Source organism: Electrophorus electricus, chromosome 19, assembly GCF_013358815.1.
Source record: "Electrophorus electricus isolate fEleEle1 chromosome 19, fEleEle1.pri, whole genome shotgun sequence".
NCBI lineage: Eukaryota > Metazoa > Chordata > Actinopteri > Gymnotiformes > Gymnotidae > Electrophorus > Electrophorus electricus.
Genome location: NC_049553.1, coordinates 3,211,245 through 3,226,649, shown reverse-complemented (window position 1 = coordinate 3,226,649; position 15,405 = coordinate 3,211,245). Strand labels below are relative to the sequence as shown.

The window sequence follows — 15,405 nt, the reverse complement described above, 5'->3', positions numbered from 1 at the left end:
ACACAACCATTCATATAGCACCAATATTTTATCCCCTGTGAAAATGAAACGCACACACACACACACACACACACACACACACACACACACACGCACACACAAAAACAAACAAACAAACAAACAAACACACACACACACACATACGCACACACACACACTCACCTGCGTTCATTTGCCACCTCTGAGCATGGTCACGACTGTAAACCCATGTTGTTACCCTCTGTGTGGTCAAGTCATCTTGTTTCTGCTTTTAGTTATGGACAGTCTGCCCAGTACTGACAGACTGAGGTTAGCATACATCATGGTAGAAGAGTGTGTCTGGAATAGCCAAGCCTGGATCCATAATCAAGGTAAAGGAGCAACTTGATATAACACGGTGAAAATAACACACATCAAGAGAAGTAAACAAATCGTGATTGGTGTAGTTTATCATTAGGTATTATCCAAAAAATATTTTCAAACATAAGGACATCAAAACAAGAGGAATGTAATAAAAGACAATAAAAGATGCATTAGTATTATTATTACAATATTTGAGAAACTGGGAAATTATGGCCAGAGAAAAGATGCTATAGTGGCCATGTAACCCATGTTAAGTCTCCCAGTAATGATCAATAATTACTATGTCCACAAAATTTAAATTATAGGAATGCTAAATTCATATAATGGGAAACATATCCTAACAATGTTTTAATCTGTCTAACTGTCATTTAATTATTCTGTATTCTGAAACCTATGAAACTAATTTCTATAGTTAATTATTGCGATGCTCTTATGTATTATTTCACTGTCAGAATCTGGCCAGCTGGTGCAGAGTATGGGCCCTGTGTTGGGATGGAAAAATAAATGATAGCATAACTGTAGGGGCTGATTGAATTTTGCACTCATGTTTTAAGTATAATACCTTCTTAATGCAATAGTAGATTTATTATCTAGCCTCTAATGTCTCCCAGCAATCAAGCAGTAATTTTATGAAATTAATAAAATGCTCTGCATGGCAGTAGCTAGACATGGCATGAGCAAATTGTCTTTGAAAATCCATTGCTTCTATGAGAAGATCTTATTGGATTTAACTATGTGGTAATAATGAATTGTTTTTATTCTACTGTGTCCTGTGAAAACCCTGTGATAACAGTAAAAGACAGACAGAAAGAGAGAAAGTGTCTTACTATTTCTTTAAAATGAATCAACACAACTTATAACAAGCTACAACATGTGGGGGTTTTATATAGTAAGCCAGCTGTAGATGGATACGGGTGGCTCATGTATTTTTTTTAGGCACGAGTTCATGTTCTTCAAATTCATGTTCTTTTCCCACTGCTATGGGGCTTTCTGTCTCCAGGTGTGTAAGTCATGGGTTGCAACTTGCCTGAAGACACTGCCATGAGCATATTGCTACTTTTCCTTTTCCTGCATTACATCGTTTAATTGATGCAGTTGCCACAGCAACGGTCTCTTACGAGAAGCAGAGGCAACAGGGATGAAAATGGAAGAAGCATCTGCTGCCTCTGAGGTGGGAGGATGGCTCTTCGCACCTTCCGACCTCGCCACAGGCAAATGAACAGGCGCCGGTCACACCATAACCCGGCAACCGCACTGGTGATAAAACAGTTGATCTTTATTTGCTAATAACTACTGCAAGCTTGGAACTCTCACTATAGTTATATTTGATGTATAGTTCTCTGCTTCCCCATTCTCTTGAGGATGTGTCTGCTGTGGCCCTGGCTTACTCTGTAAACTGATTCCTCACCCTGTGGGAGCCCATCTTCTTTCTGGAAGGTGGCTAGCTGCAGGTGAATGGGCCTTTAATTAATGTTGTTGGCAGTGACTGACAAATATTCTGCCAACCTACTGTGGCTACAGATAGTGTGGCCCCCACATTCTACCCACTGTGGAGTGCAAGGGTCTGCTATAAAGTAAGAACTCGCAGTCTGCTTCTGAATATGTTGATATAGTCTGTTTGTATTAAGAAAGTCTGGGTAAAGTAGACACACTCTATCACTGTAACTTGTATTTTATTTTTATGTGGGGAAAATCCAGTGTTAATTGTTAACAGGGCACATTGAGTCCACTCTTCTCCAAATGGGCTCAAATTACTCCTGCAGGAGTTAATTTAGAGTTGGTGATTTTAATGTGTACCAAGAGACTTTGCAGTCATATCTGGGAACTCCTGATTAAATCTTAGCAGCACATAGAAGGTTTAGACTTTCCCAACTCAAATCTCGAGCTTCATCTCACACTCCCAAACTCTTCAACATTCTGAAATTAACAAAGTTTGAAAATTCTAAGTTTTCTTTTTTCAGTCTTGGAAAAATATAAATAATGCTGGCTAAAACTTCGTGAGAGCTTTTATTTACTTAACAATTGTGTGTGTCTGCTATGTGTTTGCAGTCTGTAATGCAATTAAAATGTTTTCTGAGACTTCCTGATTAAGAAAGACAGACAGCAAGGAATGCTCTAGTTAGACATGGATCCAAGCCTGAAGTGTCCTTTTTTGTATTATGCATATAAATATTGCAAGGTTAAGTTACTAATGATGTCTTAAGCTGGACAGGAAGACAGATAGCCTATTGCAATTTAGGTGACAGAGAGAGAGGAGAGAGAGAGAAAGAGAGAGAGAGAGAGAGGGTGGGATTGAAGGTTTGGTGGAGCCATTACAGACACCGATTTCTCATAGCTTGATATGGAGGAAAACATTACTCACCCTGAAATCCTGTCAATTCACCACTAATTCATGCCTTGCTTGCTCTGTTCAGGACTGGATAAACTCCTCCAGACTTCAAATTATTTATCACAATTTCAATGTTTCTTTAAAATGTGTTTCTGTGTAACACAAAAAAATAATTGCAACAACATAAATTAATATTCAGTATAGACACAAAAAGAATTGTGATACTGATCATAGAACAAGAATGTTTATTAGTTAAAATTATGTTGTCAGCAACTAGAAAAGACCAGTCAGATGTATTTTCTGATCACTGACAAGCTGTACCTCATCTTATTTAACAGTCAAACATTTATTTGAGATATGCTGTGTATAGATTTTGATAAAAGTCCTATAATACACCTGCTTTTTCAACTTAAATGAATAAATGATTCCTTTCTTCATAGAAAGTAAATAACTACATAACAGTAGTTACGTTTTCAAAAGTAATTTTTAACAGTTTTATTTTCCAGTTTTTTTTTCACATTATTGGTAAAGCCTAGTTATTAAACAATGTGGCCATATGTAAAAAAAACAAAAACAAAAACAAACAAAAAAACAAAATAAGTGTTAATAGTGTAAATTACATGACTACAGAGAAAGTAGTACACTGGTAAAGATAATACGTACAATTGCAACAGGCAGTTCAGTGTATTGCCAATAAACCAAATAACGCAGATAATGCAGTAAAACATACAGCCCAGAAGGTGGCACCACTGTTCAATTATGACCTCACTCTCAAAAGGACACGCATAGCACAACAGGTGTCATTGCATTGAAACTAAGGTGATTTGCAGAATTGAAGCAGAAATCAGATTAGACCTGCATGTTGCAGACATAATAATAACTAATAACAAATTGTTCTAACAATAAAAAGAAGACAGACTATAAATTCTTCCGTATTAAAAGCAACAGGTGTACCATACTCTCATAAAAGTATGGTTTTCTCAGAAATTAACATGCATGATTTCATGTTCTGGTTAAGCATATACAGTTCATATTCCATGTGAGAGTCTTTTAATGCCATATATTTCTTTGATACGCCTTTGAACCAGTGTTAAAGCAGCATGTGTGGTTTTCTGCTAGTGAGAAAATAACCCAACAAATAATTCAGTCAGCTCAATTTATTTATGCTAGTCAAAAAGTATATTAAGCTTATCTGCACCAGAAAGACAGCAGAAGAGGGTCACTTCTTTCTTTACCAACATCCTACCTCTGTCTACTCATTCATAACTCATTGGCACCAATGAGTCTATTTGTCCCATACAGCTGTTGTGAGACACCTTGGCAGTACCATATCGGATGAGAAATGCCAGTTCTGCTAGCCCGTCTGTACCTTGTCCTCTTGAGCCCATGCTGGACTGTGCCCACTGGGCAGCTGGGTGACAGGCGTGCACCGGTGACTCTTGTAAGTCCCCAAGTGCCGGAAACTGCGGCCGCACTGGTAGCAGGAGTAGGGCGTGGCGCCGCTGTGGATGCGCATGTGTGTGTACAGGTTGCCCAGCTCCTTGAAGCGACGGCCGCACTGCGGGCACGCGTAGGGGCTCTCGCCTGTGTGCACGCGCTGGTGACGCTTGAGTCCGGATAGCACTGGGAAGCCCTTGCCACACTGTGGGCAGGGGAAGGGGCTCTGCGCGCCGCTGTGGCTAAGCCGGTGGCTCTTCAGGCGGGCGGCGTGGCGGAAGCGCTCGCCGCACTCAGGGCAGGCGAACGGCTTCTCGCCCGTGTGGATGCGTTGGTGCTGCCGCAGGTTGCCCAGGTAGTTGAAGCGCCGGCCGCAGTCACCACACTCGTAGCCTCCCTCCGATTTCTTCTCGCGGGGAAAACGCGTGGGCGGAACCTCCGGGACGGCTGTACCGGCCCGCCCCGGCCCGACCTCATCACCTTCCCTGCGGGGGGAAGAGGAGGAGCCACCGGGGGGAGACTGCAAGGCCTGGGAGCTCTCATCTCCGTGCATCAGCTTCAAGTGCTCCTCCAGAAACAAGGAGTCAGGGCAGAGGGTTCCGCAGAAGGGGCAGATGAAGGTGTGAGCAGAGAAGTGATGGCCTAAAAAACAAACAAACAAAAAACAGAGGTTTGACTTAAGAAAATAACCAAAGCTCAAGGTGTTATACACAATACGTTTATCAAATTGGGGCAGTACCATATTACACTACACAGAAATTCAGCTTTGATATGCAGTCAGCTGTGAGCAACAATACTATTAAATAATATATTTTGTTTATGCCCTGTACTTCCGAAGTTTATAACTAAAATGATGCAATTACAAATAATTCACCCCTTTGCTAGGCGAAATTCTTACTTTTACCATAAAAACAACAATACAAATAACAAGTAAATCTGAGATCCTCATAGGTTTGCTAACATGCCATTTTTGCTATAGCTCCATTTCCTCTAGCTATACGCCACACAAAAACAATGGTCTGTAGTTCCTCGTTGTGCAGGGTCAATCAGAAAGCCCCCATTTTCCCCTAAAAACATTTAGTGAGGAAGCCCTCCAAAATCTCCAGCCACAGTCAGAGGTCTGGCTAACCTGGATCTAACCGGTCCATGCTGTCCCCCCCAGGACTGCTTCTGTTCTCTCCTGGGGAGCTGTGAGCATCCAGAGCGAAGGCAGTGGTGGGGGTTTCGGGAACCGATCCCAGTCCCTCCCTCTCCCTCCCTTCATCGGGGCCTTCTTCCTCTTCTTCAGCTCTCTCTCTTGCCACAGTGACATTCTCACACTTTGATTCAGACTCACCTGAGCAGGCAACAAAGATTTTACCAATCCCCCCCCCACACACACACAGACAATAGTTTTCAAATATCAAAAATAAAAATTACCAACACAAACAGACTAAAATGAATTAAAAGTACTAGAGTCAAACAAGTGCTGGAGCCAAACTGAAAACATTACTATTAGGAACAACACAGCGTCGCAGAGCCATATTAAAACAACTACGAATGCAGAATTACTGCAACGCATAAACTTGCATTTCGGTCTAAGCGGTCACCTTTGAATTCATTAGAGTTCAGTTCCACTCCTGCCATCCATTCGTAGTCATACAGGCGTTTACTGGCGGAGGGAAGCATATTGAAGATGTCCTCTGCGGCTGTGTCAGTCACGGAGTCCCCGGAGCCTCCGCCGTCTGTCCAGAGACTGAGGGACGCATGCGGTTCATGACGGGTGTTTCGATCAGGGTGATTATAGGCCTGGTTGTTTTGGTCGCTATCCACTTCAGCACCACCCCGCGAATTTTTGTCTTTCATCAGATAGTCACAAATGGCATTGATGTTTTCCTTTTTAACAACGGGGGCGCCCTGTTTTATTTTCCTTTGATCGGCGTTGTGTTTTTGACTGGGATGGAGCTCCGATTTCCTCACAAATGTGGATGGCTCTGCTGTCGGCAGACTCGACTCTCTTCCGTCTCTTTCCACCGACTCAAGCCTCGCCTTGAGAAGCTCGATCTCGTCGGTTTTCTCTTTAAGCTCCATTTTGAGGACCCTTATCCGCACACTTACTATTTTTCGTATTTCGGACAGGGCCGCTTCGAGTACCACTGTTATGTTTCTGCCAAGGTGCTCGGTGATTGCGCTCACGGAACACACCAACTCCTCGTCGGAATCAAGTTCGGGGAAATTCTCGTCGGATCGAGCGGAGGTGGCAGTAGCATCCATTGATGTGTTTTGAGATTCGCAGGACTGTCCTGCTTCCATAAAGCTATGGTTCCTTTTACGGCTCATATTTTAAAAGTGCAAATTGAACGTCCAAAGCCAAGAGCTTCCGAAGGTGCCCAAGCACCATAGAGTTCTGATACAACTTCCTGCTACACAGGAAGTTGTCTTACCCATTAGCGCCCTCTATGCTCACTGTATGCATTGGCTAGTTATTCCTTCAAGGTGGCCTAATAATTTGAAAAGAAACATAGTTTTTCTTTTTAAAATTTTGACTATACTCCTCTCACTGATAATTTACTGCTTTAATTCAAGGATTTGTGTTTAGCATTTTAAAGTTTTTATTTCAATATAACTGTCACTCATTGTGGGGTTAAAGCCTCCATGCACGTGGCTAACAGATCCACACTGGCCCGGACTGATCGCATCTCACTGTTCCAGCAGCTGTTCTTGTTGATGTCCAGTGGCTGTACCCTGTAAGCTCAACAACACTGCCAGGCTTGGATCGCTCACTGTGTTCCTTTCTAATGGCTTTGCATTCCATGCCATTGTGCAAGCAGAAGAACAAAATGCAAGCAGTGTAAAAATAAACACAAAAAGATGAGCCAAAGCAAAGAGGAATTGTGCTGAGAGTAGTAGAGTGAGGAGGTAAAAGGTGTGGCATTAGGCTGTAGACAGGCTAATGCAAAGTGCATTGTGAAGAGTTTAAATAAGGAGAGGCAAAGAGGAAAAGGGTGTTTAGGGAACAGTACTCAATACTCTTGACTGGGAGGTATGTTGTGAATGGGATCTGTGACTGGAGCCTGTGGGTGTATAGTTTGTGCCTGTGACTGGCTGGATGCTGACTGAGATGAGTGCTTTTATTAGTTTGCTTCCTCCCATTCATATTTCTCTCTTTTTAAAAAAATCATTGATAGTTCTTGTGATATCAGTAATTCTGCTAAGAATGTTCTTAAAGGTCCTCTCTTCATTCCATTCCTCATAGGTCAGTAGATTCGAGATGAGCTATGCCTTGCTTTGGTGGTCAGTGAGGGTAGCCAGCTGCAGACGAGGGAGGAGCTGAGCAGAGCGTTGTCAAGTCAGACAGTTTTACCTGCCACACGCCACATGAACAGGCAGCTTTCAAATATAAATCTCTCATTTAAATATTTTGCATGTGAACATAATATCAAAAAACACTATATATTTTAATAGCCTACATGCTGTAGTCACTATAATCTGTGGGTACGTTTGTACGTCATTAGCCAACCAGCATGCACTGTACTGAGCCACCTGAACAAGCTTATTGTGGTGAATACCATCTCCTCAACTACTGCCTGACAACACCATTACTTGTCTGTTATGCCCCAGTCACACACATCTGCAAACATTGATCGCCACAGTCACACTCCCTAATCACTTCCCTGGTCCAAATCACAAGTCTCTTAACAATCATCACTATCAGCTTGTTTGGCTTTACCTAGTTATTCCTGCAGGTCCCTCTCTACTGTACTTCACATTACCCTCCACTGGAGCCTTTCATGCCATTCCAAACACTCCTTACTCACTTCTAAGCCTGCATCCTCTCACTCGCTTCCAAGCAAGCCTGGTTATCTCTTTGGTGGTTTATCATTCTCACAGAGTTCGTTTGCTTGAGCCACTGTTTCTTTAATCTTTTAATAAACTCTTGCTTGTCGCTCTACTCTTGTCTAACTCCCTATCTCCAGTACCATGATGCACTCTGATTGTTATAGTGAGATTCCTTCTCATTACCATTATTACTATTGCTGCCAGACGTGCAAAGGTAAATTATGCATTTTATTAATCCATATTTGGGTATTCTTACTATTCTTTTAATAGCCAGTTCAAAAACACTTCAATTTATGCTTCAGACATATTCTTTCTTTTCCAGTCAGAAATTTCACCTAAGACAAACCCTCAGTCCCAATGGGTAAAAAAAATAAATTAAAAATTAGGCTCTTTTACGGAGCCTAAATAATTTTCTGTATAGAGGCCATCCACAGCTTCACAAAGAAACCCCAAACTCAAATATGAACATGTTTGCACACATTATCTCACATAGTGTAATGTGTTCATTATCAGTAGGCTACTACTAAAATATATGCAAAATACCAAAACCTCTTATTTTTATTTATACTGCTTTCAATAAGTACATTAACTTTCACCAGGATCGTGAAGAAGACCCAGAAGTGATGACCTGTGTTTCCCTCAATTTAGCAAGCAAGAAAGCTAAAGGAAAAAAAAAAAAATCTATTCTGCTGTTAACTATTATTGCAGATTGATGGTTTTTGGTGTGCAATGTGTGTTTTATATTTGTAATTAATGTATTGCATTGCTGAGTGTGTATGGCTTAGTATTTCTCGAAGTTCTTTAAATCCTTCACATTGGGATATCTTTCTGGCTAACTGTAGTTTTGTGTGTATGGTTGTTTGAAATTTGAGTAGATTGCTGTCTTTATCATTTCATGATCTCTGACAAGACTGCAATCCAAAATGCAGTATAGACCAAGATAGCCTTAGATAATATTTTCCTGGTTTATAAATGCCTCTTGCACCTAGTGCAAAATCTTCCGGTACAGAACTTTCTGATTGCCAATAGGCATATGTGATGTACCTCTAATTTCTTCCACCAGCTGTAAAACATTATATGAACCTACACTTTGTTATAATATATCTTGTGTGTATCTGAAACATGTGAACACTGGAGGTTGACTCCAGAAAGTGTAATTAATTGAATCAACAGTAGAGAGCAACATTGCACAGTATTGGAGATATGCTTCTTTACCTCTGTGGTACAGTGCTTATTTCAAACATGGATCATATAAATACCATGCAACTATCTTATGATCTTTTTTTTATTTTATTTATTTATTTATTTTAATTTTTTTAATTTATGGAACAGAATGTATAGATGAAATATAAGGTTTTTGTTTTGAGAAACATCAGACTTTTTGTGCTTTTTGTGATTTTTTTGTTGATGTTTTGTGTGTTCTTATAATTTTATTTTTTATATCAGTGTGAACATTTGGTCAAGACTACATACAGACAAATATACAAACAAGTGTTTCACTGGAAAAATGACAAATCTTTTTAAAAAGAGGTAAACTTCCCCTGTATAGCCCTTTGGCTGTGTGACCACAAACACTCACCCACACCTCATGCAAGTGACTTTGAGGGGGAACTTGCAAGAGCAAGAAATGTAAAGGTAACCTGTGGTTTGCTCTGTGCGCACCATTCTGACTGATCAGGCCTGTTATGTTCAGTGGCCTCAGTTAGTTTTTCAATGCTTGATCTGTGTCTTTGAGAACCCATCGTTGTTCACAACTGTTCGTCATCTTATTTTAAGCAGAATGAGCTTGCTCTTTACAGTAGGTGACAAATCTGCTATGGTTTAGTAACCAATGCATCTTACTCTACTGTCATTTATAGTGATTCTGTACTTTGGCTAAAATTTTACAATTAGTTTTTGTTTAAAAAACAAACAAATAGTTTTTGTTTAAAAAACAAACAAACAAACAAAAACTAATCATACATAAATTACTTTGCTGTAATTTGCACATTGGACTTTGACCTTTGCTTCATGCAGATATTTGGGTTTGAAAGTTTTTACTATAAGGGAAATTCCAGGACAGAAATTTAAAATCAAACTAAATATAAGTAAAAGTACATGTAACTTGCTAAAAGGACTTTCTTTATGAACTGCTAAATGAAGCTCCTCTATTGCTCTTCCAAATGTTTGCATTATATATACTGCATGTATCTACTTTTAACAGATTATTGCATTTAGGTTGTATAGAAACAGTTCACTGATAATCTTCAGTCAGAATCTGACAAAAATCCCTGCATGTAAATGTCACAGATCGTCATGGCAGCCCTCCTCTTCAACTGAGGAGGTCACTCTCTCCTCAGTATTAATTAGTGTTTGTTACAGCTGAGCCTTAGCGTCACTTATTTTCTGTGCTATATAATCACTCTGTCTTGTGAGCTTATTGACACTATTGTTAGCTGTGTTAGTATTTCAACCCTGGTTTCTGTCTTTTCCTCTACAAGATTTTGGATTTATCCATTGGACATTGTTTGGTCATGTACATCTTTATTCTCTATAAATAAATCTGTAACTATATTCCACATGTCCCATCTTATGTGTTACAGTAGCCAATGTAATCTTATCTACTTAGTCTAGTCTCATTATCTTGGATAGTAACAATACTATACTCAGTCAGTCCCCATACATAGTTTACACAACCATCTGAACAATATACAACCATTTAGACATTCAATGATAATGAAACAAACTTACATAGGCAACACATAGCAGGCCAAGTGTTAAGCATGTTTTTGGCAGTTTGGGACTGTGGGATTATACAGAGGGCATACCATTTTGGTGAACTATTACTGTTCTTTCTGTAATGAAAAAGCTTCCACAAACCCACACATCTGCTTACCTTGCTGAAACCTAAGAACAACCCATAACAGAGTGAAGAATCATAGATAAAGCAAGAATAGGCAGAGATGAGCTAGCCAACATGATATCCTGTGTGAACCATTTACCCCTGCTGTACATTTCCTGCTTCACACACATACTGACTGCTATAAGGTCAACAACTTGTACTGAAAATAATTTTTGATTTTGTTTACTTTTCAATTGAGCTCACCTGGTCTGGAGAGTTACACACTGGAGAGTAAGTAACCCCAAAGGTGCTCTATTCACACCCATTAAGTCTGGCCCCCTGTAGGTTTTCCTGCCTGCCTTTTTGAATGATGATAAAATTGTTAGCCACAACAGAAGTAACCATAAACCCAGCATAGTCTAATGGGGTAGCAGGGCTGTCATGGTAATCAGGGGTGAAGCACCCTGACAGCCTGCAACCCTGGTGGACACTCTAGGAGGGTAGGACCTACTAGATTAACTCAACTGGAGATAAGATTGAGCAAGGAAGGGGAATGGAGAAAAGAGGCAAAACTGAGAAGGAAACCAAGCAGAAGGGACAGGGTTTGAACTGAAGGAGTAGGAAACAAAGAGCACACATCTCTACCCTCTACACTACTGTGAAAGTGAGGGTACCACAGGAGTGAACAACTTAAATAGACAGTGTAGTGCTTGGTGGTCACAGAGGGGAGGAAGGGAACTAGGGGCTTACTCAACCAGATGGGATGGATTTATGGGTGCGTGACAAAAAATAAATACTCTTTGTACTTGTTCTCTTGGTGATGTCATTTCTTGTACTTGTACAGGTACTTGTACAGTCTCTTGTGATCTCAAAGCAACTCACTACTTCCTGGTCTTCCTCTAAGAGCCATCAGACCTCTACAACTTGTCCAGAACACAGCAGCACGACTGGTCTTCAATCTTCCAAAGTTCACACGTTACTCCGCTGTTGCGCTCCCTTCATTGGCTTCCAGTAGCAGCACACATCAGATTTAAAACCTTGATGCTTGCCTACAAAGCCAAAAATGGACCAGCCCCTCCATACATGAAGTCAATGGTCAAAACTCAATCTATACCTCAAGTACTTTGAATCTCAAGTAAGGTTCGGCTTGAAATACCATGCTTCAAGTCTCATGGAAGACAAGCATCGAGACTATTCTCTGTCCGGGCTCCCAGATGGTAGAATGAACTTCCACTTGCTGTCAAGATAGCAGAGTTCCTTGCAGTCTTCAAACGCAGACTGAAGACCCATCTATTGATGGAATATTTAAATGACCACTGACTCTGCTCCTATATTGACTAAATAAACTAGGGTACGGTATTGTTTATTACACTGATGTTGTCTAACAAACTCTAGTACTTATTGTTTATTGCACTTATCATTGTTTAAGATAGACCTTATGAATTTTGTACTTCTAGGCATCAACAGTGATCCTTGTATTTATACAGTATTCTAGATCATTGGTATATTGGACTCTAACCTACTCACTCTACTGGCTAGGATGTATTCTATGAGTAAATGACAAAGCAATTTTGTAACTTGCTCTGGATAAGAGCGTCTGCTAAATGCTGTAAATGTAAATGTAAATATGAGAGAAAGAGAGAGAGACAGAGAGAGACAGAGAAAGAAAGTGAGAGACAGTGAGAGAGAGCGAGAGGGCTCACATATGGATTTAAACACAAGGGCTGTGATTATATACATAGTAGATAATTTTACACTGTTAGAGCTTCCAAAAGTACCTCAAACTTTGGCTCAAACTTTGCAGTTTTTCTCATAATATTAGTTTGAATATATATACCTGTCCATTTTGGTCAAAATCAGACAACCTATGTTTCAGCGACATGACTCAAAAAAGTGATATCAGTATCCATTTGATCAATGTGTTGCAGCCACATAAAATCAGTATGTGAACATAAGGTCAAAATGTCAATTATTTACTTTCAGACTTTTGATTATGACAAGACATCATTGGATGTGACTGAATGAAAATTCTAAGACTAGTTTAAAAAGTGCTCATTGTATATAATTAATGTTTGCAAAAGAATGATTATTTTTGAAAAGCACATGTAATTGCAAAGTGGTTAGGACTCAACAGAGAATCATTTATGTCTAGTTTTGTGTTGCCATGTGAAATTATGTATTAGCTATACTGGATTTATTAGTATAGCGCACTCCAGTGGCCAATTCCCTTCACACTTGTGTAAGTTAAACCAAGTAAAACCAAGCTTTGGACATCCCAGGTACTCCCAACCCTTACCATGACCTCACAGTTTCCTTCGAGAACTCCCTGGTATCACCATCTGAAGCTGTCCGTAGCCTGGGCATAACTTTGAGTTGTTCTCAACTCATGTTTCAAATCTAACCTGGTCTTCCAGTTTTCTCCTTTGTAACATACAGTTATGGTAAGGGTTGGGAGTACCTGGGATGTACAAAGCTCAGTTTTACTGGGGTTGAGCTTCAAGTCGTGGGCTGTCATCCATGACGTAATGTCAGTCAAGCATGTGAGATACGTCTGGAGATGTGTCAGAAGGTAGAAAAAAAGAAATAATTGAGTGTCATCAGCAAAGCAGTGGTAGGAGAAATCATGAGAAGAAATTACATCACCAAGAGAACGAGTATACAAAGAGAAGAGAAGAGGGCCTAAAACTGAGACCTGTGGAACACCGGTGGAGAGTCTACATGGTTTGAATGCAGATCCTCTCCATGTCACCTGATAGGACTGTCCCTCCAGATAGGACTGAAACCATTTCCATGCAGAGCTTATCCAGGACCCAGCTCTGCTCCTCAGGACCGAAGCCCCCCCAGTCCACCAGATACTGAAGAATGCTCCCTTGCCTCCGAGAGTCCAAGATCTGCCGAACAACATAAACTGAAGTCCCATTGAAGGCTATGGATGAAGGAGGCTCGACGCTGGGTGAAACTATATCAAGGGGTCATTCAATGACAGGTGTGAGAAGAGAAACATGGAAAGTGCGTGAGATGCAGTAATGAGAGGATAGGTTGAGCTGGAACTTAACTAGCTGTTTCACTATCTTGAAAAGGCCTATGTATTTCGGACTCAGTTTACGACATGTGACGCAAGTCTTTCATGGATAGCCACACTCTGTCTCATGGCTTGTAGTCTGGGGCCACCCCTCAGTGACAGTGACAGTCCCCCTTTTGTATTTCTGCAACACCTGCCCGATACGTTGGTCCATCTCCTCCCATACTCCCTCGCTGCGTCTCATCCAATCATCCAGCGCCAGTACCTCCATCCGCATCGCTGTCCAAATTTCCAGATTTTTAAAATGATTAAAGTTCAGACTCTTAGGAGACTGTGGATACCAAACCTAGGACTACTTCATGCTCAAAAGTATGTGTGATTTTGGATATTATGCAGAATATTTCAAAATTGAAGTGGGCGGAGCTTATGGGTTCTTGAGGCTTTTTTGCCATGGAAATCACTGGAAAAAAGAATCACACTGTTTGGTTGTGCCATAGGGCCACCTATAGTCTGATCCAGCTGACATCATGTGCCTAAGTGGTGGGAGGGACTACTACCTATCGATCAAGTTTCATGTCCATAGACCTTACGTTTTGGTCTGCATGATTTGTTTTAAGGTAGAAAAGGAATAATAATAATAAGAAAAAAACTGCCTTGACCTTAAAAAAACCCTAACAAAAACAAAAGTCCCAGAATGGGCATCTTTGTAGTTACTGTGTTATGGATGCAGGGATGGAGCGAGATGCAAGTGCACATTTAGAGCTTTTTTATTTGCCATAGAAAAAGCAAACACAAAACACAGTGGTGAACTGGCTAAAAAGCAAAAGAAAAAAAGGCAAAAGCACTGTAGAACCTGGTACGCTGGACAGCAATAGAGCAGTGGTAACACTGGACATCTAGTTCAGAAACAATGCACAGCACTGTATAAGCATTCCTTTAAGCTTAAGTAGAGGGGGTGGGTTGCAGTGGGTGTGTCCTACAGGCTGTGTACCTGGCATACTGTGACAATACTGCATGATGTCACAATGATATAGGAAGATTTTATTTTAGTGTTTATTAAATGTTGATGAAATTTATTAAATGTTGGCAAAACAGGACCTTATATACATACACTAACAAGGACGATAACAAAGGACAGATGTGACACAACACGGGAGTGGCATGGCAACAAAAGACAGACAGACACACACACACATACACACAGACAAACAGTGACAAGGCATCACCAGGCTTTGGGGTGGAGTCTAGGAGAAGGGGCCTGTGCCGTGTCAGAACCCACCCCCTCACGACGGCGCGACTCCTGGTACCAACACCAAATTATGAGTTAACACCAACACCAACACCAAATTATGAGGATGGTGGACCGACACGGGTTAGCTTGCACAGGAGGAGAAAGACAGGGACCAAGACAATGACAGGCACAGGGACAGGCACACTAACAGGAAGGGGAACATAAAGGGAGACAAAGGGATTGACATGGTAAATAGTGATGGAATAGGGATGGCGATAGGCACAGGTACATGAACCGCAGAACCAAACAGAGGAACAGGAAGGAGTCCGGTGAGGCTAGGATGGAAGCTATGTTGGCCAGTCCTGTGCCTGGTCGAGGTGAGTTCCAGTGAGTCCAGAAAAGGA

The 15,405-nt window shown here is 40.9% G+C and overlaps 1 protein-coding gene across 1 annotated transcript; it reads right to left on the bottom strand.

Moving 5' to 3' along the window:
• Positions 1 to 3,151: 3,151 nt before the first annotated feature.
• Positions 3,152 to 6,638, bottom strand: znf16l (zinc finger protein 16 like). The gene is made up of 3 exons (XM_027017202.2): positions 5,698 to 6,638; positions 5,238 to 5,444; positions 3,152 to 4,750 (listed from the first exon to the last, which is right to left on the bottom strand). Exons 1-3 carry the CDS (start codon positions 6,425 to 6,427, stop codon positions 4,026 to 4,028), a joined length of 1,662 nt encoding a protein of 553 aa, XP_026873003.1. The 5' UTR covers positions 6,428 to 6,638; the 3' UTR covers positions 3,152 to 4,025.
• Between the last annotated feature and the right edge of the window lie 8,767 nt (positions 6,639 to 15,405).